The sequence below is a fragment of the Mustela erminea genome, chromosome X (genome assembly GCF_009829155.1).
Source record: "Mustela erminea isolate mMusErm1 chromosome X, mMusErm1.Pri, whole genome shotgun sequence".
NCBI classification, from domain to species: domain Eukaryota; kingdom Metazoa; phylum Chordata; class Mammalia; order Carnivora; family Mustelidae; genus Mustela; species Mustela erminea.
In genome coordinates, this window is record NC_045635.1 from 12,787,884 (window position 1) to 12,814,617 (window position 26,734).

The 26,734-nt window shown below is 39.9% G+C and overlaps 1 protein-coding gene across 1 annotated transcript in view; it reads left to right on the forward strand.

The window, feature by feature from the left end:
• The window catches only part of TXLNG (taxilin gamma), a 58,170-nt gene that overhangs the window by 22,940 nt on the left and 8,496 nt on the right, over nucleotides 1–26,734 (forward strand). The window contains exons 2-7 of the mRNA XM_032329571.1: nucleotides 8,441–8,744; nucleotides 11,554–11,645; nucleotides 17,036–17,206; nucleotides 17,902–18,096; nucleotides 21,490–21,609; nucleotides 23,149–23,223. Of these exons, the coding sequence (XP_032185462.1) occupies nucleotides 8,441–8,744; nucleotides 11,554–11,645; nucleotides 17,036–17,206; nucleotides 17,902–18,096; nucleotides 21,490–21,609; nucleotides 23,149–23,223 (957 nt within the window). The remainder of the gene's footprint in view (nucleotides 1–8,440; nucleotides 8,745–11,553; nucleotides 11,646–17,035; nucleotides 17,207–17,901; nucleotides 18,097–21,489; nucleotides 21,610–23,148; nucleotides 23,224–26,734) is intronic.

Here is a 26,734-nt window from a genome sequence, read left to right on the forward strand (position 1 = left end):
CTCAGGTGCCCCTTATTGTGGAAATTTTTTAAACATAAAGTTGAACGAATTTGATACTAACATCCATATTGCCACCACCTAGATTCTCCGCTACCATACCTTTTCATTTATCTATCCATCTGTTGGTCCTTTCACCCGTGAGGCCACTTTAAGTGTGTACGTGCTGAGTTTTAACAAATGCGTGCAGCTTTGTAACCCCAACCCTCATCAAGTTATAGAGCATTCCCATCATCCTGGAAAGTTCCTTTGCACCCCTTTCCACACAGTCTCTGCCCTTTCAAGACTCCTTAGTAGTTAAACCAATTTGTTCCCCAACCAGGAATGCTTGCGAGTACCCCACACCCTTTCCCACACTGGGTGGTCAAAGTTTTTGATGTGAATAATGGTATCTGATAGTTTTAAGTTGCACTTCTCTTATTGTGAGTAAAGTTAAGCATATGTTTGCTAGCCACTTGTATTTTCTATGATTTCTTGCTTAGTATTGTTTGCCCATTTTTGTTGGGTTGTGGGTCTTAACATTCATTTCATTTGAGTATGCATTTGTGTTAAAATAATAAATTAATTTGGGGGAGCCCTGGGTAGCTCAGTCAATTGAGCATCCTACTCTTGATTTCAGCTCAGGTCATGATCTCGGGGTCATGGGATGGCGCGCCATGTCTGGCTCTGCGCTGGGCATGGAGCTTGCTTGGGATTCTTTCTCTTCCTCTCCCTCTGCCCCCCTCCCCCCCGCCCTGAGTGCACACACACTCTCTCAAAAATTAAAAATAAAATTAAGCATTTTTTTAAACTTAAATGACTTTGTGTAGAAATTTTAATAAAATTTACATATGTTCGGGGGTACCTGGGTGGCTCATTTTTTGGCTGTCTGCCTTTGGCTTGGGTCATGATGGAGTCCCGCATACGGCTCCCTGCTCAGCGGGGAGCCTGCTTCTCCCTCTCCCACTTCCCCTGGTTGTGTTCCCTCTCTGGATGTCTCTGTCAAATAAATAAAATCTTTAAAAATAATAATAATACCTATTTTTTTTTTGTTAAAGATTTTATTTATTTACTTGACAGACAGAGATCATAAATAGGCAGAGAGGCAAGCAGAGAGAGGGGGAAGCGGACTCCCTGCTGAGCAGAGAGCCCAATGTGGGGCTCGATCCCAGGACCCTGGGATCATGACCTGAGCTGAAGGCAGAGGCTTTAACCCACTGAGCCACCCAGGCGCCCCTAATAATACCTATCTTGTGACATTATTGTGAGGATTAAATTAGTTAATATAAGAAAGTGCTTACAGTTGTGCCAGGATGTAGTATTTGCTGCATAAATACTAACTGCTGCTGTTTATACAGGAGATTAATACCCAAGAAAAGGCATCCAGAATGGGTATCAGAGAAAGCAGAATAGGAAGTTGTATTGGCCATGTGATATAGAGGTCTCTGCTTAAGGAGGTGAGGGCTTATATATATAATTTACCATTTAAAGTTGTTGACTTAAGAATTTGCTTCATATCATGGCCCAGTGCAGAGCCTCAAGAAGGTTCTTGAACAAATAGTACTTACAGTAGAAAAATTGGGGCCTGCTATTTCAAGAGTCCAGCTGGACCTGGGCTTATTCATAAACCAAGATTTTGTAGTGCCAAAGTTAGTCTTTCATTAGCAAATGTGAAAAATACATCAAAATTAGTTGCACAGGAGAGAAAAGAAATGTAATACTGTATTGCTTCTAAAGATAAAGTAGTCATAGTGGTATTTTCCTCTAACTTGTAATGTTTAGATATTTTCCATGGCTTGTTTTCAGCAACCGTTTTGGCCCATGTGTTCTCCATCAGTTGGCAATTGAGTACCCTTTATGCATAAGCTTTTGCTGTCTAGTTGGATATGCATACCAAATAAGTGCTAATGCAATGTGTGTGACAGGAGCTGAGAGGCCAAAGGGTGGCGTGTCCGGAAAGACAAAAAGAAGTAGTATTAACTAAAAATAGAGAACAATGATGGGGCACCTGGGTGGCTCAGTGGGTTAAAGCCTCTGCCTTAGGCTCCGGTCATGATCTCAGGTCCTGGGATCAAGCCCCGAATCGAATCGGGCTCTCTGCTCAGCAGGGAGCCTGCTTCTCCCTTTCTCTGCCTTCTTCTCTGCCTACTTGTGATCTCTGTCTGTCAAATAAATAAATAAATAAATAAAATCTTTAAAAAAAATAGAAAACAATGAAATAGAAGGACAGCATGAGATGTGACGGTTATTCATACTACACATTCAGGGTCCTTATTTATGCTCAGTGCCACCAGCTACTGTTTTGAGTTATGTAAACATTTTGACTTTTCTAGTCCTGCATCTTTTTTCTGTGTTTGGTAGTTGAAATTAACCTATCTGCCTTTAATCTGAAAGCCAGAGTGATTTTTAATTAAATTTATGACATTTTGAAATAGGTGAATACGTTGTGCCTTTTCTCCAAAATTGAGAGAACAGTAATAGAAGATACTTGCCAGTCATACATCTGATAAGGGACTTGTGTCTGGCATATATAAAGAACTCTTAGAACTCAATAAGAACCCAGTTAGAAAGGGGGCAAAGGATGTGAATAAACATTTCTCCAGAGGAGGTATACAAATGACCAATAGGCACATGAAAAGAATGTCAACATCATTAGTCATTAGATGAGATACCTTCACACTGTAGTGGCTATTATCAAAAGGACTGACAATAACAAGTGTTGGTGAGAACGTATAAAATAATGGAACCCTAACACACTGCTGGTGGGAATATAAAGTGGTGTAGTCATTTAGAAAAATAGTGTCATGGTTCCCCAAAAGGTTAACCAGAGTGACCATATGACCCAGCAGTTCCACTCCTAGGTATATACTCTGCAGAAATGTAAACATATGTCTACATAAAAGCTTGTACGTTAATGTTCATAACAGATTTATTTCTAATAGCCAATAGTTGGAAATAATCCAAATGTCCTGTCAGCTGATGAATGGATAAATAAAACATGGTATATCCAAACTGGAATATTATTTGACAATAAAGAGAACCGAAGTAGTGATACATACTACAACATGGATAAACCTTGAAATCATGCTATGTGAAGGAAGCCAAACACAAAAGGCCACGTATTACCTGTTTCTGTTGAGGTGAACTGCTCAGAACAACCACATCTGTAAAGACAGTATGTTAGTTGCCTAGGGCTGGTGCTAATGGGAAGGCTTCTTTCTGAGGTGACTAAAATATTCTTTTTTTTTTTTTTTAAGATTTTATTTATTTATTTGTCAGAGAGAGTGAGCACAGGCAGACAGAGTGGCAGGCAGAGGCAGAGGGAGAAGCAGGCTCCTTGCTCAGCAGGGAGCCCGATGTGGGACTAGATCCCAAGACGCTGGGATCATGACCTGAGCCGAAGGCAGCTGCTTAACCCAGGCGTCCCGGTGACTAAAGTATTCTAAGATTGATTGTGGTGATGGTTCCTCAACTCTGTGAGTATACTAAAAACCAGTGGACTGTACACTTCAAATTGGTGAATTACATGTGAATTATATCTTAATAAAGGTTATGAAAAACACTAATAGAGCTGAAAAATGAGAAATTAACAAATTCCATTTCTCAGGTACCTTTCTTATTAAAATTGATCCTAGGAGAGGCTTCAGGTTTTCCTGAATGAAAATTACCCAGGGCACCTGGGTGGCTCAGTGGGTTAAGCCTCTGCCTTCAGCTCAGATCATGGTCTCAGGGTCCTGGGATCAAGCCCAACATTGGGCTCTCTGCTCAGCAGTGAGCCTGCTTTCCCCTCTCTCTGCCTGCCTCTCTGCCTACTTGTGATCTCTCTCTCTTGTCAATTAAATAAATTTTAAAAACTTAAAAAAAAAAAAAGAAAATTACCCATTAATTAAATGATGGCTCCCCCTTCTTCCAACAGATTGCTTGCTCATTATATTTTTGGTGTGTCTTGACAAAACTTTTTCTGGTATAAGGTGGATTTTATCATCATTACAACTTCTGAGAAATTCTGTCATGTATTAGAGATAGCAGTCTTCTGTTTTAATTATCTTTTAATAGACTTTCATCGGTATTTAAAGCCAATGTTGGGGACACCTGGGTGGCTCAGTGCGTTGGGTCTCTGCCTTCGGCTCAGGTCAGGCCCTGCTTCTCCTGTGTCCATCCCCCCCCCCCGCCCCCGCTGCCTGCCTCTCTGCCTACTTGTGATCTCTCTCTGTCTCTCAAATAAATAAATAAATAAAATTTAAAAAAAACAAAAAACCAAAGTTGTGGTTTTGTGAACCCATTCTTATACTAATGGTTTTCAGGGGAACGGTTTAAAAATTATTTTTTTAAAAATTGAGGAAGGGGGTGCCTGGGTGGCTCAGTCAGTTAAACATCTGCTTCCCACTCAGGTCATGATCTTGGGGTCCTGTGACTGAGCTTTGCATTGGGCTCCCAGGCTTAGTGGGAGAGTCTGCTTATCCCTCTGTTTCCCCTACCCACGCTTGCCCCACTCCCTGCAAATAAAATCTTTAAAAAATAATAAAATAAAAATTGGGAAAGATGATATTAATAGCACTTATTGTTTTTCCTCTACTGCTTGTAAAGAGGAGGGCTGTTAACATTATCCATGTGCCCAGTAGTATATGGCAGTTCAGTATTTGATATAAAGTAGAGGTGGAACTTAGTAGCTGTGTATATAATGTAGCAATAAATGATCATTTTGCATTTAGTTTGAGATTAATACTTATGTAGTATATTATTTGGGCATATTCATGGCTTTAAGAAGTTTCTGCAGAAATTTAACAAAAGATGTTTGTTTTGAAGTTTTTGAAACTTCATCATGAGTGTTTTATAAATTTAATACCTGTGGATTACACTTGTGAAATCTCATTCTACAGAATGCATTGCATATGGAAGTGAGTTTTAAATGTTTTTGAAAGAATTTAAGAGTCTTTTAAATATTTCTAAGTTTTTAGGCTTAGAATGTGGCATCAAACAGTAACTCTGAAGATAGACAACCCTTTTCCTCTTAATGCATTAATTTTTTAAGAAATGAAAGTATTGTATGCACATTATTTTAAAAGTATCATGAAAAGCAACACATTGCTAATCTTTCTGTCCTGAGGAAAATATTCTGTTTTGGTTCTTCATAACTCTTGAATAATGTATAAATTGCAACTTTAAAAATAAACTTTTCTGAAGTAGGTTTTACTTCAATAAAGTAGACAGATTGTAAATGTTTAGGTTTAATGAATTTTTAAAAAAGATTTTATTTATTTATTTGACAGAGATCACAAGTAGACAGGGAGGCAGGCAGAGAGAAAGGAGGAAGCAGGCTCTCCGCAGAGCAGAGAGCCCGATGCGGGGCTGTATCCCAGGACCCTGGGATCATGACCTGAGCCAAGGCAGAGGCTTTAACCCACTGAGCCGCCCAGGCGCCCCTAGGCTTAATGAATTTTCATAAAGTGAACATCTGTGTGACTCCATCTGGCTCAAGAAATAGAATATTGCCAAGTACCCCTGAAGGCCCTACCCTCAGTATTAACCCCTCTGTTGATATCCAGCACAATTGATTAGCCTTGCCAGATTTTTTTTTGGGGGGGGGTGAAGATTTTATTTATTTATTTGAGAGAGAGAGAGAGAGGCAGAGACAGAAATATCTGGGGAGCACGAGTAGAGAGGAGAGGGTGAAGCCAGCTTCCAGCTGAGCAGGGAGCCTATGCCGGACTCGATCCCAGGACTCTGGGATCATGACCCGGGCTGAAGGCAGCGGCTTAACCCACTGAGCCACCCCCAGGTGCCCCTAGCCTTGCCTGATTCTGAACTTTACATATAAGTGGTTTCCTACAGTGTGGATTTCTCGGCACCTTCCTCACAGTGTTTGGTCTGTGAGACTTAAATCGATTGGTATCACTGCATCTAGCAGTAGTTCTTGTTGCTGGATGGTATGAGCATAGTACAATGTATCCCTTCTCTTGAAACAAATTTGGGTTAATTCCATTTGGGGACAATTACCAATAGCCCTTCTTTAAACATTCTTGGCCTTTGGCTGCACATATGTGCATACTTGGGTAAAATCCTAAGAGCAGGGTTTGAGTTGGAATGTATCCATATTGTCAAAGAGTTTCTCAAAGTGGCTATACCAGTTTGTTCCTCCAGAAGTATAGGACCTGGTTCATCAACATTAGACTATAAAGGATAAGGACTTACTTTCCACAATCTCTGTCTCTTCTGCTACTTTGATACTTTAAATCAGTTTTAGTTCTTCAGTTGGAAGTACTCTTGTAACTCGAAATAATGAATCTCTGCTCTCCTATAAACTTTAGAAAGTAACTTTGTCCACTTGTGGTAAAAGAAAGATACTACCCCCCCCACACACCAATTGTATTATTCAGAAAGGGAAGAGGCCCTCTTTCATACAGAGAGGGAATGTATAGAATGTGTAAAATTCAAATTTGTGCCACATCATGTTAAGGGGAAGAAGCCCATAAATAAATGGGGTTAACATTATGATAGAAGAGAGAGTAAGGTCAATTTTACTGATTTGAGAATAAAATACTAGAATAATGCCTTTACTCTCATGGCTATGGCCACTATCCACATTTGTTCGGGCAGGGATAGTTGCTTAAACCATTATTCTCCCAAGTTTCTGTGGCTTAATGTGAGAGAACTTTATTTTTGTGCTCATCTAATAGTCCAGTGTGGAGTTCTTTATAGGAAGGGCAGCCTTCCTTTGTATGTACATGGGATTTAGGGGCCTAGACTGTTAATTCTTTTATCCTGTAGCTGTGCCGTCTCTCAGAGTCTGGGAGATCTCTGCATTCAGCCAGAGTGGGGAAGAAATGGTGGGGAAAGAATGTATGCTTCTAAGAATGAAAGTCTTGTTGAAGAAGGGACAGTCATTATTTCATCTTATATTCCATTGGTGGGAACTCTGCATGGGAGTTCCGCTTAGATACAAGGAGCCTGGGAAATGGAGTCCTGGGCTGAGCATTTGTCTAGCAGCGCCAGCTGGAGGGTATTGGAGGAGTGAGGGTTTTTGCTGGACAGCTAGTGAGCCACCTCTGCTCTACCGTCTTATCAGGGATAAGAACAGAATAATTAATGTTTCCTAACAGGATAATTTCATTTCTAAGATACTGACTATTCTAATGGTGAATTTTTTTTAGGGAAAAAAGTTTATTTTTGAAAGGAAGTGTGAGTACTTTTTAAAAAATATTTTATTTATTTATTTGACACAGGGAGAGAGATCACAAGGAGGAAGAGAGGGAGGAAGGGAAGCAGGCTCCCTGCTGAGCAGAGCCCACTGTAGGGCTCAATCCCAGGACCCTGAGACCATGACCTGAGCCGAAGGCAGAGGCTTAACCCACTGAGCTACCCAGGTGCCCCAGTATTTTTTTTTTTTTTAAAGATTTTGTTTTGCTTATTTGAGAGAGAGTGAGCACAAGCTGGGGGAGAGGCAGAGGGAGAGGGAGAAGCAAGCTCCCTGCTGAGCAGGGAACCCGAAGCAGGGCTGGATCCCAGGACCTGGGACCATGACCTGAGCCAAAGACAGTTAGTTAACCAACTTAGCCACTTAGGTGCCCACCCTTTTTTTTTTTTTTTTGAAACAGGGAGAGAGGGAGCATGACTGGTGGGGAGGGGCAGAGGGAAAGGAGGAAGCAGTCTGCAAGGAGCCAGATGTAGGGCTCATTGCTAGGACCCTGGGATCAGGACCCAAGCCAAAGGCAGATACTTAAGTGACTGAGCCACCCAGGTGCCCTTAGGGAAATAAGTTTAGATTTACAACTAAATGGCATTTCTGGGGCGCCTAGATGGCTCAGCTGGTTTAGCAACTGCCATCCATTCAGGTCATGATCCTGGAGTCCTGGGATCGAGTCCCGAATCAGCTCCCTGCTTGGCAGGGAGTCTGCTTCTCCCTCTGACCTCTCTACTCTCATGCTCTCTCTCTCTCTTCTGTCTCTCATGCTCGTGCTCTCTCGCTCGCTCGCTCTCTCTCTCTCTCAAATAAATAAATAAATAAATAAAATCTTGAAAGAAAAATAAATGGAAAGGGCTCCTGGGGGGCTCAGTGGGTTAAAGCCTCTGCCTTAGGCTCAGGTCATGATCCCAGGGTCCTGGGATTGAGCCCTGCATCAGGCTCTCTGCTCAGCAGGGAGCCTGCTTCCTCCTCCCTCTCTCTCTCTGCCTACCTCTCTGCCTACTTGTGATCTCTGTCTGTCAAATAAATAAATAAAAGATAAAATAAAATAAATGGCATTTCTCACTTCCTTTGGGACCACTTAGTTGTGTGATTTGTTTTAATTTTCTTATACTTTACAGTTATGTCGCCACTCTGAAACTTAGAAATTACCATATTTACATCAATTTTACAAATCACTAAAAGAAAAAAACTGTCAATCTGTGGTGTATTATTGGATGTAAACATTGATTACATTTGCTTTAACCCCTCTTTCCATATTTTTTCTTTTCCTCTCTCTAGTTTGTGATTGGCACAATGGAAGAAGCTGGAATGTGTGGGTTAGGGGTGAAGGCAGATATGTTACACAACTCTCAATCAAATGATATTCTTCAACATCAAGACTCAAATTGTGGTGGCACAAGTAACAAGCATTCATTGGAAGAGGATGAAGGCAGTGATTTTATTACAAAGAACAGGAGTTTGATGAGCCCAGCATACTGCATGCAAGAGTCCAGAGAGGAAATTCCTGGGCGAGAAGCTCGAATAGATCCTCCTGATGGTCAGCAGGATTCAGACTGCAGCGGGAGCAAAGAGAAGACTTTAGGTAATAGTCTGTGCTCAGTGGTTGGACATTTCCGTGTGCTGCTCTTTTTACTTCTGTTCTCCACAGCGCAGGTGATTGTGAACGTGGCCAGCGTTGAGGCGGATGTTTAGCTAATACATCTCTTGTCCTCAGTGGAGTCAGTGTGTATATTTACTGCATTTTTTGCAGGAGACAAAGATAGCAAAGGAGGAAGTTGTTTTCTCTAAGTAATCAGGAATAAGCTTTCTTCACAGAATTTGGGGCCAACTTGACAAAGTAGTATTTGACTTGCCTTGTTTGCATCTTTAATGTAGTCTGACTGAAATTTACTGTGAAGACTGTGCATTTATTGGCTTGTTTTATTTAAAATCTAGTCACAATGCTTTAGAGACAGCATAATGTTATCTATCGTTCAGAAGTGGGTTAAGACTGACTTTCAAGGGTACGTTTTCTTTTTCCTTCTGTGTTTGAGATTTAGGACTAAAAAGGTAATATGTTAAATTTTGTTATGAAATCTGAAATCCCCTTTTATTTTAGCCTTACTCATTGACTCTAAATTTTTTTTAAATTTAATTATTTGACAGAGAGAATGAGCACAAGCCAGGGGAGAGGGAGAAGCTCCTGAACAAGGAGCCCGATGCAGGACTCGATCCCAAGACCCTGGGATCATGACCTGAGCAAAGGCACATGGTTAACTGACTGAGTCACCCAGGTGCTGTGCCCCTAAATATTTTATGTACTTAGTATACCTAAGATTAACAGTGTTTGATTTGTATGGTTTTCTGTACAAAATTATCCTTATTAAATATTATTATTTATTTAATATTATTAATATTATTAAATATATTTTATTAAATATATTTTTCACTAACTTGGAAATATTAAATATATTAAATATATTTTTTCACTAACTTGGAAAACCTTAAAATTCTTATAGAAATACAAGAAATAATTTTAATTCCAGGGACACCTGGGTGGCTTAGTCGGTTAAGGATCTGGCTTTAGCTCAGGTCATGATCCTGGGGTCCTGGGGTCGAGTCCTACATCGTGCTCCCTGCTCAGTGGGGAGCCTGCTTCTCTCTCTGCCTGCCACTACCCCTGCTTGTGCTCTCTCTCTCACTCTCTCTCTCTCTCTGACAAATAAATAAATAAAATCTTTAAAAAAATAATTTTAATTCCTTTCAAACAAATGTCTTCAAAATCAGCAGCCCCAATTATATGTGTAAAAGCAGATATGGAGTCTTAAGAAGTTACAGGGAATGGGGCACCTGGCTGGCTCAGTTGGAGGAACATGCAACTCTTGATCTCAGGGTTGTGTTTGAGCCCCTCATTAGGTGTAGAGATGACTTAATACTTAAAAACAAAAGTTTCACATAATGTTACCATGTGACTCAGCAGCTCTATCTCTAGGTATATAACCAGGAGGGTTGAAAGCATATGACCATGCAAAAATGTGTACATGAGTATTCATGGCAGCCTTTTCATAATAGCCAAAAAGTTGGAACAGCACAGTTATCCATCAGCTGATGAATGGATAAACAAAATGTGGTATCATATCTGCTATAAAAAGGAATGAAGTAGTGAGAACATTGTACGTGGGTGAACCTTGAAAACATGCTGAATGAAAGGAACCAGACACAAAAGTCCACATATTAAGATTCTATTTAATATGAAATATTCAGAATTGGCAGGTCCATGGAGACAGAAAGTGGCATAGTGGTTGCCAGGGCCGCAACCCTGGGGGAGCAGGAGGGAGGGACTGCTGAAGGATATGGGGTTTATTTTTGGGGTGATGAAATGTTCTGGAATTAGACAGTGGTGATTGTTGCACGACTTTGTGAATGTACTCCATCGTACGCTTCTAATTAAAAGGGTGAATTTTATAGTATATGAATTGTGTCTCCAAAAAAAAAAAAAACCCAGATGGAATATGGTTTAAAATCTTGATTAAAAATTGCAGGTTACATTATGGTTACTTCTAATCATATTTAATAATCATGTTTAGTCATCTCTTAAAATTTGTACTGGCCTTGGGCTTTGAGAGGTTTTGTTTCTGAAATTTTGTGTGGATAGAAAGGTGTTCGGTTTTGAAGTCTGCGTGCATTTTTTCTTCATAGCAGTCTGTATACCACATATCAAAGTCCTTTTAATATATATTTTTAAATGAAATATCCTACATATAAGAGTAAATATTTAAAAAATAAAATGGTTACTTTAGAAGTAAAATATTATCACTTATTTTGAAAGACCATTTGTCCTCTATCTCACCCACCTGCTTCTCGCTGCCAAAGATTTTTTAAAATACCGTTGCTAGCTCCTCCTGTGGGGGAAAGAACTTATGTTGACACCCTTTTATTTACACTAAACTTGGTTAACACACAGAAGGTGCTTACTAAATGATCAGAAGTTATTTAAATTGCTTATAGAAAAAATACATGCCACAAGTGATTTTTGTGCGTCTTAGTACCAACTGAAATTCTCTTTGAACCTGCTTCTATATTTGTACTTGGGTAGGAAGCTTTTAAAAATATTCTGCCCTTTGTAACTTGCCCTTTGTCTTAGCTTGGACATCAGTGGTTAAGCAAGGGAATTTTTAAGCCTTTAGCAAGAGTTACAAATAGCTAGCAGTATTAGTGAGGGGTAGCGGTGGGAAGCAAGGGGTGCCTGCTAATCCAGAATTTAAAAATAGCTTTCTTAATTTAGCTGGTAAATCTCTTATGTCTAGATACAGGCACAAATTATTTTACTCTGGATGTCAGAACATAGAAAGTGTTATGTAGAATTTACAGGTTAGACTTGATCTTATTCCTCTCATCTTGTTAATCATCAGGCAAAGAAGTTTTATTATTGATGCAAGCCCTAAACACCCTTTCAACTCCAGAAGAGAAGCTGGCAGCTCTCTGTAAGAAATATGCTGATCTTGTGAGTATTAAATCAAGGGGGTAAAGTTCATATGAAGTGCAGCAAAATGTTGTATGTACTTGATAAGCTTTTTAAAATACTTTGATATAGCTTTAGATGTAAAAATTATATTGTGTTCCAAAATTGAAGAGAATTTTATTTCTTGGGGCTTTTTGCTGCTTGTGTGACTTCCTTTTATAAGGGGCTACCTATAGGACATTATAATGCTAAGATAGGGCATAGATTTTCTAAAACTCCATTTTAGAAGTGAAAAGGCTGACTTAGAAGTACTACGGTGTGATGCTAAAAGATGCTAGTCTGGGTGTAATGGTTCCTGTATTTAACTTTTCCCAGGGGAATTCTAGAGATAAACGTTCTACCCATTGTGATTGAAACTGTGAGTTAGATGAAATAGTCTACTAAAACAATACTGTGTCTCAGGAAATATTTATTTCACATCTACTATGTGCCAGGCATTTCTTTCTCCTTCTAGAGAAACTGACCTCATTTGTTTTGGGCCTGTGTTATTTCAAGAAACATTAATTCTCTTTTAAAAATTATGAAAAGTCTCAACATGGAAACCCTGCCATCCTGTTTAGGTTGAAGAATGGGGACGTCCTAGAACCCTTTCTGTAAGTGTAAGGGTTGAGGGAAACTTAGAATGAGTAAGTGTAATATAAATGCTAAAAGTAATGCCTTTTGTGAAAAACTTATATGAATTATTGATGATTTTTATGCATTTTCATCTGTTGGTGAAGCAGATATTCCATATCACAAGTACTACTTTTTGTCACTGGGCAGCTCTAAATATCAATTCTGTTTATTATTCAAAGAATTACAGTTAATCTCCCTTGCTTTACAAAGGGGTGTGTGTATGCGCCCCCGGAGCTGGCATTCGGCAGCTTAGCACCTTCTGTTCAGAGCAGCAGGAAGCCATGTGCGTCAGTATAAATGGCCTAGAACAGTCACGGATACAAAGATGGAAGAAAACACAGTGTGGTCAGGTTGCTGGCTTCAGGAAAGGAAATCTTCCACTGTCTGTGGAAACCGTTCCTATTGGTTCCATCTGCATGAGAATCCTGTAAGAATGGTGGAAGGCAGACAGCCATGGATAGATTAGAAGAAAGGGCAGATAGCTGCCTAGGGCAGTCCTCAGATTCGCCCGCACCATTGGGACTTCTGTTAAAAGGCATATTCTGATTTGGTGGGTCTGGGTTGGGGCCTGAGAGTCTGTATTTAAACAATCTCCCAGGTGGTGATGTTAATGCTGGTGGCCTTTAAATAACACTTTAAGTAGCAGGGGTCTAGGCTGTTTTTGTTTGTGGCTTTTATTGCGTGTGTAGGTGGGTATGGTTATTTTTAAGTCCCAGTAATAATTGCTACATTCATTTTAGGATGTGTGACACATTAGACTTGCCTAGTAGTAACCTCTCTTTGCTTCAGATTTGTCGCAGTGAGACCATCTATGGAGTAACCTCTTCCTAAGGCTATTTAGAAAACTTCCCTTTGCCATCACTGTCCTCTGTCCTTTTTGTGATAGCATCATCTGACATCATTGGTGCTTGTGGCGTGGATAAGTAGAATGTCCTGTAGAGCAGACGGTATGGCATGTTGCCCTGTAACTGGGATTGCCTACTGGAGAGACCTTGTGGCCTCCATGTTTACCAAATAGTGTGGGTTCTTGAAATGCTCACATTTCACTTGCTAAGTGTGGGTATCATTAGGTTTGTAACATGATTCTTAGGTATGTGTTATAGTGCTATTCTTTCCCATTCCTGAGTCAGTTTGTGTAGATGTTGATTATTATTTTTTTTTTTTTTGAAGATTTTATCTATTTATTTGTCAGAGAGAGCACAAGCAGGAGGAATGGCAGGCAGAGGGAGAAGCCGGCTCCCCGCAGAGCAAGGAGCCCAATGCGGGACTCAATCCTAGGACCCTGGGATCATGACCTGAGCTGAAGGCAGACCCTTAACTGACTGAGCCACCCAGGCATCCCAAGTGTAGATTATTATAGTGTAATAATAATCCTGATATCTGCTGGGGTAGGTGTATATATTCTTCTTATTAATCTTTTTGTTAGAAGTATCTTGGCTATTCTTGGCTCTTTATTACATCTTAGGTTCAACTTACTGGGAAAAATTGGGGGAAAAAACACCATTTGGGGATTTATTTATTTTATTTTATTTTTAAAGATTTTATTTATTTATTTGACAGACAGAGATCACAAGTAGGCAGAGAGACAGGCAGAGAGAGGAAGGGAAGCAGGCTCCCTGCTGAGCAGAGAGCCCGATGCGGGGCTCGATCCCAGGACCCTGGGATCATGACCTGAGCCAAAGGCAGAGGCTTTAACCCACTGAGCCACCCAGGCGCCCCCCATTTGGGGATTTAGAAGAACATTTCATGGATTCTTTTGGTGCATTTGGGGGAGACTTGCCATCTTCATGAAATTAATGGAACTTGAAAAGTGTATATCCTGGGACACCTGGCTGTTTAAATTGATGGAGCATGCAACTCTTGGTCTCGGGGTCATGAGTTGGAGCCCCACGTTGGGTGTAGAGATTACTTAAATAAATAAATCCTTTCTTAAAGTGTATATCCTTATGGGAAAGATATTACACACAATGTGAAGAAAGAAATTAATCACACAATGATTAATTCCAAATGGATTAAGGGTTTAAATGTCAAAAACTAAGCTTTAAAGATTATAGATATTTAGATTTATTTAGATATATTAATAAATATTTTTCTAAACTTGGGTTAAGAGATTTTTTAAAAAGATATATTTTTAAAAGATTTTATTTATTTGACAGAGACATATGGCGAGAGAGGAAACAAGCAGGGGGAGTGGGTGAGGGAGAAGCAGGGTTCCTGCTGAGCAGGGAGCCTGATGCGGGGCTTGATCCTTGGACCCTGGAATCATGAGCTGAGCTGAAGGCAGATGCTTAATGACTGAGCCACCTAGGCGCCCCTATTTTATTTATTTTAGGAAGAGACAGAGAGAGAGGCATGGGAGGAGAGAGCGAGAACCAACTACAAACAGACTCACTGTCAAGTGTGGAGCCCAGTGCGGGGCTCTCTCTCACAAACCTGAGACCGTGACCTGAGCTGATATCGAGAGTCTCATGCTTAACCAGCTGAGCCACCCAGGTGCCCCAAGGGAAGGATTTCTTACAACACAAAAAGCACTATCAGAGAAAGGATTGCAAAAATTGGCTGTGTTGAAATTAACTTTCTGTTCAGCAAAAGACAGTGAGACGTCACATTAAAAAAACTGGGAAGAACATACGCCAGCAAATACAACCAACAGAGTATTTAGTTTCAGGAATATCTAAGGAACACCTACAAATGAATACAAAAAGAACAAATAACCCAATGGGAAACTGGGCAAGAGACATGTAAGAGGCATTTTAGAGAAGTGGAAAAACATGAAGATATAAAGATACCTTAACATAAAGGTACATAAACATGTAAAGAGATGTTCGACTTTATTAGTGATCAGGGAAATGCAAATCTGGACCAGAATGAGATGCGATTTTATATCCACTGCAGCGGCATACATTAAGAATTCTGATTGTACTTAGTTTTGAAGAGGATATGCATCTATCTACATGATCTCTTATAAGTTGCTGATGGGAGAATAAATCTGCCAGCCACTCTCGAAAAGAGTGTGGCATTGTCATGTGAAGTAGAACATGAGTCACTGCCTAGCAGTCCCACTCCTAGGCTTGCACCCAGAGAACTTCTTACATGTGTACAGCAGGGAGCACATAGGACAGTGTTCATAACATTGTAAGCAGTCAAGTCTGGGAAGAACCCAAATGCCCATTGACTTGAGAATGGGTCAGTAAAGTATGTTGTGTGTGGCATATTTTTTAAGTGAGATGTCCTGTAACCAGTGGGGCCAAATCTGGCAAGGCCTGTTTCTGTACTGCCCACAAGCTAAGAATGGTTTTACGTTTTTAAAGTGTTTAAGAAAAAGAAGACAACAATGCAACAGAGTATGTGGCCCACAAAGCCTAAAACACTTATTTTTTGGCCATTTACAGAAAGGGTTTTCTGTTTCTTGATCTGTGCAAACAATTTGGATGCATTCTAGCAATATGATCTACAGTTGTGCTGTCCAAAATGGTAGCCGTTAGCTACATGCAGCTATTTAAGCTCAATTTAAATTCAAGAAGAAATTCAGTTCTTTAATTGCACTAGCCACAAAAAAGTTAAAATAACTGAAACCAGAACAGTTCTTTTAGGACCACACACAAATGAGATGAATGAGAAGAGCAGAGGAACGGTGAGCCTGGGATTCTGGATTGTGATCACCTTGAGCCCGAGAGGGCGGGGCTGACAGCTCTCTGCAGAGTTACAGATCGTCTGTGCAGGCGGGGAGCCTCCTGCGGCTGTGCTGCACCTGTGGTCATAATAACGTTACTTTGCAAAAGTATTATACAAAAATAAAACTATTTTTTCTGCAAGAATTTCTGTAAGGATGTTTTTAATAGCTGTGAGCATATGGCATTTCAGGATGCTTGGTGTGTTTTGATAGGCCACAAGGTGTCACTCTTGGCTCTTGAAATTGACTCAGCATCTTTTCTGTGAACCGTCAGTAAGGCTGCTGCTGTCTTAATCTGTTAGCGTAGATTTAACCTTGAAATATACTTATTTGCTCCAAATCCAAAATTGCAGCAATTCCTCTCTTTCTCACAAAGAACTTGAATGTTGCTTATTCTTTTTTTTTGTTGTTCCTTAGAGAGCACGTGCATGTGCCTGAGCTGAGGAGGGGAATGTGGGCAGAGGGAGACAGAGAGAGAGAGAACCTTCAGCAGGTTCTACACCCAGCGTGGAGCCCGGTGCGGGGCTCAGTTTCACAACCCAGAGATCCTGACCTGAGCCAAAATCTGGAGTTGGATGCTTCGCTGACTGAGCCACCCCGGTGCCCCAGTACTGCTTATTCTAATTTGGAGGACCATTTCAATAGAGCAGCCTGTGTGTTTCTCAGAAAAGTAAAACTCCATGGTGTTTATTTCTAAAGTTTTTCCAAAAACACCATTTAACAATTTTTAATAAGAGATTAAGGGGTGCTTGGCTGGCTCAGTCGGTAGAGCATGTGACTCTTGATCTCAGGGTTGTGAGTTTGAGCCCTGCTTTGGGGGTAGAGTTTTTTTGTTTTGGGTTTTTTTTTTTTTTTTAATAGATTAAGATTGTTTTTTCCACTATCCTTGATTATTTGTTTACTTTCCTATCATGACTAGAAGAGAGAAGGTTGGCAGAGTAATAGGTTACAAAATAAGTTTTAAAAAATACTGTAATACTTGGTTTTTGAAAATGTAGTTCCATAGTTCTTAGTGTAATTCCTCCAGCTGTAACTCAAAGGTTTTCGTTGTACTTCCTGACTGTAAAGTGCTTATTAATTTTAGCTGGAGGAAAGCAGGAATGTTCAGAAGCAAATGAAGATTCTGCAGAAGAAACAAGCCCAAATTGTGAAAGAGAAAGTCCACTTGCAGAGTGAGCACAGCAAGGCTATCTTGGCAAGAAGCAAACTAGAGTCTCTTTGCCGGGAACTGCAGCGTCACAATAAGACATTAAAGGTTAGTTGGTTCAGTTTTCTGTTTTTCAGGAGGGACTGACACTGGCTTGGCTTATTTTATAATCACTGTGTACCTATTTGAAGTAAATCTTTTGTCTCTACATGGAGACAGATAGCAACCACTTTTCTACTATTTTGCTTGGCCTGATGCTTCTTAATGGACCTCATACCTGGCTGTGGGAAATCTAATTGAGATTGATTTTTAGACCACAGCTTACCTGCCTGGAGCCCTGGCTTAGGAAACTCAGAGTTGCCAGTTTTCTGCTGAGCAGGGAGGTAGTTCCTTACCACGTAGGAGAAGCTGACATGAATGCGAAGCTGAACAGAAACAGAGTTGAGGCAGGGACTGGATCTGGGGAGGGAAAACAGCCGCTGAGCTCCTTAGGAGCTGTTTACCGGCTGCACGGCCAGACCGCTCTTGCCTACCGCCAGTACCCAGAGGCTGAGTACTTTTAGAATAGCACATAGCACTCGTTTTACAGCAGGGCAGTTTGCCTCTCTGATTGTCTACTCAGGAAAAGCTGTGTGCTTATCAAATGATCACCTTCTGGTCCCAGATAAAGGGAAGGGGAATCAGAGTTCAGAAGCAACACTTTAGGGTCACAATAAGTAAACCCCCGGAGCACCAGCAGCAGCTTTTATGAGTATCTTCTGTGTAAGTCTGTACCATTAACAGGAGTTTTTTTGGATAATAAGGAAGAAAATATGCAGCAGGCACGAGAGGAGGAAGAAAGACGTAAAGAAGCCACCGCACACTTCCAGATCACTTTAAATGAAATCCAGGCGCAGCTGGAGCAGCATGACATACACAACGCCAAGCTCCGCCAGGAAAACATTGAGCTGGGAGAGAAGCTGAAGAAGCTCATTGAACAGTACGCCCTGAGGGAGGAGGTAAAGCCGTTCTCCTGGTTCAGACAGCTTCTCCTGATCAATAGGGGTTTCTCCCCATTCACTGCCAGAGGAGAACTACCGTCACAGGATGTTTTAGAACTTTTATAGTTGTGTAGTGGAAGTTGGGTTTTTCTCAGGAAAACTTCAGCCACCACGAGAACAGGAGTCTTGGGGGTTGTCACGTAGATAGTTGAGAAGAGTCTGTGGCCGTGGGTAGGTGAGGCGGTTTCTTAGAGAAGCGTTAAGTACTCCTTGTCTTCCACCTGATGCTACAAGATTGCATATTTAGCGTGCAGATTTTTCCCCTTATCTAGACTAATAAATATTTGGCCTTCAGATACGCTTTAACTCAGACATCTGTGATAACCTATACAGTCTACATTACCGTTGTATTATACCTGCGTTTTAGATTCTTTCTTTTAGTGGCGGTTCTATACTATTTGAGAGGAAAAATAGAACCTATTTCTAAACTCTCATACTCATTGAAGTAAAAAGCTTATTGGAAGGATCCATGCCTGCTGGTCTTGGTCACTGGGCTCCAACTAAGACTTTTTCAGGCTAGTCAGGAAATTCAGAGGTGTTAATTAAAAGCAAACAGGTGATGGTCTATTTTTTTGTTTGTTTTTTAAAAGCCTCCTCATTTTTACAGGCCAAATGGGCAGGATTAGAGGCATTAGGTTTATTTATTTATTTATTTATTTATTCAAAGAAAATGACATTAATTTATTTCTTTCACATGTTTATCTGCTAAAAGGTTTTTTTTTCCTTATTTTCAGTTAGCCAGCATAGAGCATATAATTAGTTTATGATGTAGCGTTCAGTGATTTCATGAGTTGCATATCACATCCAGTGCCCATCACCACATGTGAGCAATCATCCTTAACGCCCATCACCTGGTTACCCCATCCTCCCACCCCTGTCCCTTCTGGAACCCTCAGTTTGTTTCCTGAGTCTAGAGTCTTTCATGGTTCGTCTCCCTCTCAGATTTCTGCCATGCAGTTTTCCCTCCCTTCCCCTGGGGTCCTCTCCGCTCTTCCTTATCTTCCACATGTGAGTGAGACCGTATGATAACTGTCTTTCTCTGCTTGACTTATTTCACTCAGCATAATCCCCTCCAGTTCCATCCATGTCGATGCAAATGGTAGGTATCCATCCTTTCTGTTGGCATCAGGCTTTTTATACAGTGCATCCCCTGCCTTTGAAGTTAGGGAAACATGCTTTTATGTGTGTTGTAACCCTACACAAGTAGATTAAAATAGCCGGTTAAAGGGAAGAAAAAAGATTGGCCCCTCTGTGGGTTATGTATTCAGTTTTTTTTTTTTTTTTTTTTTTTTTTTTTTTGTTTTGTTTTTTTTGAATGTTTCTCATTTGAGTTTATTAACAAACGTTCCCAGTGCTATTAGCCAATTCCTCATTATTTTAAGTACACACCAACTCTGCAAAATCTTTTAAGATATACTGGATCAAGTGACATCATGAAAATCTTTTTCTCCTCCAAATCTATTTGATAAGTTTTCATCTAGTTAAAAGGTCAGCATTTTGATGTATTCAGTTTTGAAGGCAAACTTTAGATCATACTAACTTAGAGTCTTACATTCAGCCCTTCAAAAATTACTTCTTTTAAAAAGATTGTTTCTTTATTATTTGAGAGAGAGTACGTGCGGGTGTGGGGGGAGGGGCAGAGGGAGAGAGAGAACCCCAAGCGGACTCCCTTCTGAGCACGGAGCCCAGGAGCCCAAAGCAGGGTTCCATCTCAGGACCCTGAGATCATGATCTGAGCCAAAATCACGAGTTGAACACTCAACTGACTGAGTCACCCAGTGCCCCTTAATCACTCTCTCTGCCTTCTCCCTTTTTTAAATGGAGAATTATAACTTAAAAGTAGAGAATATGTCATCTTGTTTTAGCAAATGAAATCATAGTTTCAGCTTTATTCCCATCAGCTTACTCTGGGCTATTTTGATACAACTTCAAGGTGTTCTATTCCATTCCGTTCATATATATTTGAGGGTGTACCTCAAAAAGATAAGGATTCTTTTTTTAAGCACAACCATGCTATCGTTTTCACACATAACAAAATTAACAGTAATTACTTAATGTTAAATACTGAGTCATTGTTCAATTTTCTGTAGTTGTGTCTTCCCCCCATTTTTTTTTTTAAGCTATTTGAATCAAGCTCTAAACACAGTCCATCTGTTTCACTGATTGGTTTCAAGTCTGTAACATGAAGATTTCCAGGGGCGCCTGGGTGGCTCAGTTGTTAACCGTCTGCCCTGGGTTCGGGTCAGGATCCCAGGATCCTGGGATCGAGTCCCGCATTGGGCTCCCTGCTCAGCAGGAAGCCTGCTTCTCCCTCTCCTACTCCCCTTGCTTCTGTTCCCTCTCTTGGTATCTCTCTCTGTCAAGTAAATAAATAAAATCTTTAAAAAAAAAATGATTTCCTCTTCACTCTTTTTTTTTCCTTTGAGTGTTTATTGAAGGAACTTTTTTGCCCTAGAGAATAAATTTTATATTAGATTATAAAGGCCTCAGTTTTCTTAAAATTGTTCTTTTGGTTTTTAATATGACAGTCTGACACATGATAGATGTAGAAAACTTGAAAACTATGTACATTTAAGCACATTACATGTGAGTCTTATTTTGAGTGTTATCAGATGGTCTCCGGTCAGGAAGAGTTACTCTGCACATCTGAGAAGGGGAGTTCTGATGACTGTATTGTATGTAAATAACTACTTACCAATTTTGTTTGGAAATCGTAATGACATTTTATCCAATGTCTAGTATGTGCTGGGCACCAGGCACCTTACACAGCAGAACCACCACATTGGCTTTTAGAGCCTGCAGCAAATGTGGTTATCTCTGCTTGGAGGAGGGAGTCAGCAGGGGGAAAATCTGCCCCAGGCCACGCACCAGCCAGGACTTGACCTGGGGCCGCTTCAGTTGTCACCTCGTGCTGCCTCCGGCTGAGCAATTTGGGAAACGTAGAGGGGAGAGAAATACCCAGGAGGTAATGTGTCTGATATGTGGGTTTAACAGTTTGATCTCCTTATCCATCTTTTTCTTGATACGTTTTTGAGCCTCATTTTCATTGTAGGGCAGGAGTAGGAAGTACAAGTGTGTGGTTAATGAGGCTCCTTGACAGTCCACCTCCGAAAGGGAGGGGGTCCAGGGTAGCAGCTGGAAGGCTCCTTTCCTGCAAGTGCAAACCCAGGAGGGCTTGCAAGGTGATGTAAAGCTCACTCTTCTATAAACTCATGGACCCAGTGTCCTCAGCTATGGTGGTATTAGCAGGAAAAGCAGGGTAAGAATAAACAAGGTATTGTAACTTGTGTTGTTTCCTCATCATTGTTTCTTTTTCATTAAGTGATGTAAGAAATTTTACTTCTCCCATAGCATATTGATAAAGTGTTCAAACATAAGGAATTACAACAACAGCTTGTGGATGCCAAGCTTCAGCAGACGACACAGCTAATAAAAGAAGCTGATGAAAAACATCAAAGAGAGAGAGAGTTTGTAAGTTCTCTTTCTTAAAAAAAGAAATTTATTGTCAAAATTGTAACCAAAGCCATTCAAAATACTTATTCTACGTTAATAGAGCACCTGGGTCATGCTAATTGGTTTTTTGTTCTAGACTGAGAAAGCCATGTGTGTGTTAGAAAGTATTTGGCTATTTATTTCTGTTTAACTTTTTTTTTTATACAGAAGACACATGGGAGAGATTAGACCAAATTAGTGGAAAGATCTGCACTCATTTGACTTTTTCATGCTTACAGTTATTTCACTTTGGTAATGGTCACCAGGTTTAAGAATTATACCAGTATTCAGCACATTAAATGTGGCGGTTCAGTTTAATATTGAGCTTACCAAACACTGGTCTCCTGTATACCCTGATACTTGGCTCTCAAACAAGTGACTTGAAACTAGGAAACCTATTTTGTCTATTTACTCTGGTATAATTTTATGATAAAATTTTAACAGAATTCTCTATACCTAATCACTCAGCTTCGTTCCCAGAGTGTATGTTCAGACTATATTGCCTGTCAGTAATTGTGAATGCAGTGGAATTCTCATTGGGTATGTATATTTAACAAATGCAAATTCAAATTTATGTGCTTAGCGTGCCCCCGCCCCCAAATAAAGATGAGAAATGATTATGGCAATGAGGACTGTTAATCCAGCTTTCAATCAGGAAGCACAGGCCTTGAGGCAAGCCTGGTATGAAGGCTCTGTGAGTGGCCCTCATGATGTGAACTTACCATGTCGAGTGTGGGTCTAGGCTTAAGAGAGACCTGTTTTTCATACCGCACCATCTTCTGTGAGAATTAATAATGCTTTCCTGTGTATAATTGAAGAAACCGTTCTTTCCAAAGTGAGGGTATAAATTTCATATATTCACACACACATACGTACATTGCACATATATACTTTATAGTTGGTTTAATGACTTTTTAGGGCTTATTTGGCCTACATGTGACTTTTTACTTCAGGGGCTGAATTTCAACAGTTACTTACTATAATGCAGTTTCACCGTATAACTTTTTCTTAAAAACTTAAGTATATAAATTAAAGCTCTCATCCACTTCTCCCCTGCTTTTTAAGAAGTGATCAGAAACTGGTCTCTGATTTCATTGCTTTGCTCCATACTCCTTCACCGTGCCTCATCCTGACTGTCAAGGAGTAAAGTGGATTTCTGAGTCGTTGAGATACTCTCAGGATTCCTAGTCATGTTTTCTGCTAATACCAGACTTCTCATTATTTTCACCTGAAACATAACAGTTTAACCCTGAGTTTTGCAAACCTATTATTCGGCCTCCAGGGTACTCTTTCTAAGCAGTAAAAGAGTGTTCCAACATTCCTGAATGTTACCAAGTAGAACAGATTGGAGAGGTAATGAACAATTGATGTAACTGAATATTTTATCTATAGGCTTGTAGTTCTTGCTAAAATAATGAGTGGAAGGATTAAGCCTAACTCTCTTTCTCTGGTCATTTGACATTAGAATCATATTTGTAATTACTATTAGTATTTTGCCAGTATGTTTCTGTTTTCTAGTTATTAAAAGAAGCAACAGAATCGAGGCACAAATATGAACAAATGAAACAGCAAGAAGTACAACTAAAACAGCAGGTAACTTGACAGCAGGGGATAGTAGCATTTGTTTAAAAAAAAAAAAAAAATCTATGGTTCATTTGATATATACCTTGAATCTTCTCTAAGGTGCTTGTGCTTCTTCCCAGCCAGAACTGAGAGTAGATCACATGTCCCTCTTGGAATTTTCCTCTTCATTTAGGGTGACCAGCTCCTCCTGATTTGCCCAGGCCTTCCGTGGTCTTAGCACTCAGAGTCCCAGGAAGCACTTAGGTCTCAGGCAGACTGGGACAGTTGGTGATGCTGTCTGCAGCGTCCCCTTTCCAATACCCCAGGTGTTTCCTCCCTTTCTCAGTCTGCTTCCATGTGGGTCTGCTAATTTTCAAAAAAAGAAGAACCGAGGAGTCTGCAGATTGGCACTCTTTTGTATTAAGTTGAATTCTATGAAATTGCTGATACTTCTTTGACCTACAGAAATGGCAGTTTCATATAGTTGAACCTAAAATCTTCAGAATTTTGTGCTGTGAACACATAACCCATTTTAAAAATTGCCTATTAACCACTCTCAGAGCCATGGGAGATGGTAATTTTGATGGGGGCCATCCCTACTTTTTCTTCTCTTTAAAGTATATGACACGCTATTGTTAAGTATAGTCACCATGCTGTACATTAGATCCTCCAAACGCATTCATCTTCTAACTGAAAATTTGTACCCTTTGACCCCTGACAACCACCACTCCACTTTCTATTTCTAGGAGTTTGGCTTTTTCAGATTCCATATATAAGTGAGATCATACAGTGTCTTTCCTCTGGCCTATTTCACCTAGCATAATGCCCTAAAGGTCCATCCATATTAATACAAATGGAAAGATTTCTTTCTTTTTTTTTTTCTTTAAGATTTTATTTATTTATTTGACATAGAGATCACAAGTAGGCAGAGAGAGAGGGGGCAAGCAGGCTCCCCGCTGAGCGGAGAGCCTGATGCAGGGCTCAATCCCAGGACCCTAAGATCATGACCTGAGCCGAAGGCAGAGACTTAACCCACTGAGCCACCCAGGCGCCCCTCTTTTTTTTTTTTTTTTTTAAATGACTGAGTAATATTGCATTATGTATTTATATCACATTTTCTTTATCCATTCATCTGTTAGTAGGCACTTAGGCTGTTTCCATATCTTGGCTATTTTGAATAATGCTGCAGTGAATATAGGAGTGCATATGTATCACTTCTAGATAGTGATCTCATCATCTTCAGGGATATACCCAAAAGTAGGATTCCTAGATCACATGCTAGTTCTGTTACTAATTTTGAGAAACCTCCATATTGGTTTTCACAGTAACTGCTGATTTACCTGCCCACCAACAGTGCCCAGTATTTCCCTTTTCTCTATACCCTTGCCAACATTTGTCACCTCTTGTCTTTTTGATAATAGCCATCCTAACAGGTGAGATGACATCTCATTGTGGTTTTAATTTGCGTGTCCCTGAGTAGTAGTGGTGTTGAGCACCTTTTCATGTTCCTGTTGGCCATTTGTAGGTCTTTGGAAAAATGCCAGTTCAGGTCTTCTGTCCATTTTTAAATTGGATTATATTTGTTCTTTTGCTCTTGAATTGTGTGAATTCCTTATATATGTTGTATATTAACCCCTTACCAGGTATATGGTTTCCAGGTATTTTTACCCATTCCATAGTTGCCTTTTCATTTTGTTGTTTCTTTTGATGTACAGAAGCTTTTTAGTTCAGTGTAGTCCCTCTTGTTGATTTTTGCTTGCGTTGCTTGTGCCTTTGGTATCATGACCAAAATTTCCAAGACTGCTTTCAAGGAATTTTTTTTTTTAATTTGATACACAGAGAGAGATCAAAAGTAGGCAGAGCAGCAGGCAGAGAGAGAGAGAGAGGGAAGCAGGCTCCCCGCTGAGCAGAGAACCTGATGCGGGGCTCTATCCCAGGATCCTGAGATCATGACCTGAGACAAAGGCAGAGAGGCTTAACTCACTGAGCCACCCAGGTGCCCCTCAAGGAATTTTTTACCTGTGTTTTCTTCCAGGAGTTTTTATGGTTTCAGGTCTTATGTTTAAGTCTTTAATTTTTGTGAATAGTGGTAAGAGAGGGGTCCAGTTTTCCCAACACCATTTATTGAAGAGACTGTCCTTTCCCCATTGAGTATTCTTGGCTCCTTTGTCAAATATTGGTTGACCATAATGTATGGGTTTATTTCTGGGCTCTGAACTCTTTTCCTTTGTGTCTCTGATTTTATGCTGGTAGCATACTGTTTTGATTGCTTTAGCTTTGTAATATAGTTGGAAGTCAGGGAGCATGGTGCCTCCATCCAGTTTTGTTCTTTCTCAAGATTACTTTGGCTGTTCCAGCTCTTTGGTGGTTCTATTCAAATTTTAGGTTTGTTTTTTTCTATCTCTGTAAAAATACCATTGAGGTTTTGGTAGGGATTAAATATAGATGGCTTTGGGTAGTGCGGACATTTTAATAATACTAACTTGTGATCCTTGAACACAGATATCTTTCCACTTTGTGTTCAAGTTTTTCATCAGTGTCTTAGTTCTCAGTGAGTAGATCATTTATATCCTTGGTTAAATTTATTTCTAAGTATTTTATTGATTTTGATGTAATTGTAAATTTAGGTTTTTTTTAAAAATTTCTTTTTCAGATATTTTGTTGTTAGTGTATAGAAATGCAACAGATTTCTGTATGTTGGTTTCACATTCTGAAGCTTTACTGAGTTTAACAGGTTTTTGGTGGAGTCTTCAGGATTTCCTGTATGTAAGATCATTTTGTCAGCAAACAGACACAGTTTTACTTTTTCCTTTTTGATTTGGATGCCTTTTATTTTTTCTTGCCTAATTGCTCTGGCTAGGAATTCTAGTAGAAGGAAAGCTTTTAAACCTTTAATGGTTGAGTACCGTATTAGCTGTGAGTCTGTCATGTATGGCCTTTATTACATTGAAGTATATTCCTTCTGTCCCCAACTTGTTGAGTGTTTATATCATGAATGGATGTTGTATTTTGTCAGATGCTTTTTCTGTACCCGTTGAGATGATCATGGTTTTTCTCCTTTATTTTATCAATGTGGAATGTCACATTTATTGATTTGTGTATGTTGAACCATCCTTGCATCATCACAGGGATGAATTCCATTTGGTCATGGTCTGTGATCTTTTTAACGTGCTATTGAATTTGGTTTGCTAGTATTTAATTGAGAATTTTTGCGGCTATATTTATCAGGGATGTTGGCCTACAGTTTTTTAATAGTATCCTTATCTGGCTTTAATATCAGGGTAAAGGCTGACCTTATATAAAATGAATTGGGGAGTGTCCCTTCTCTTCAGTATCTTTTTTTTTTTTTTTTTTTTTTTTTTTCGGAAGACTTTAGGAAGAATTGACATTCATTCATCTTTAAATGTTTGGTGGAGTTCACCCATAAGACCATCTGGGCCTAGGCTTTTCTTTGTTGCTTCCCTGTTTTTCAGTCCAAACCCCTTGTTTGTCCTAATGTAGTCTTTCACTGTGTTTGTCTAATGTGTAGTAAGGGTAGCAG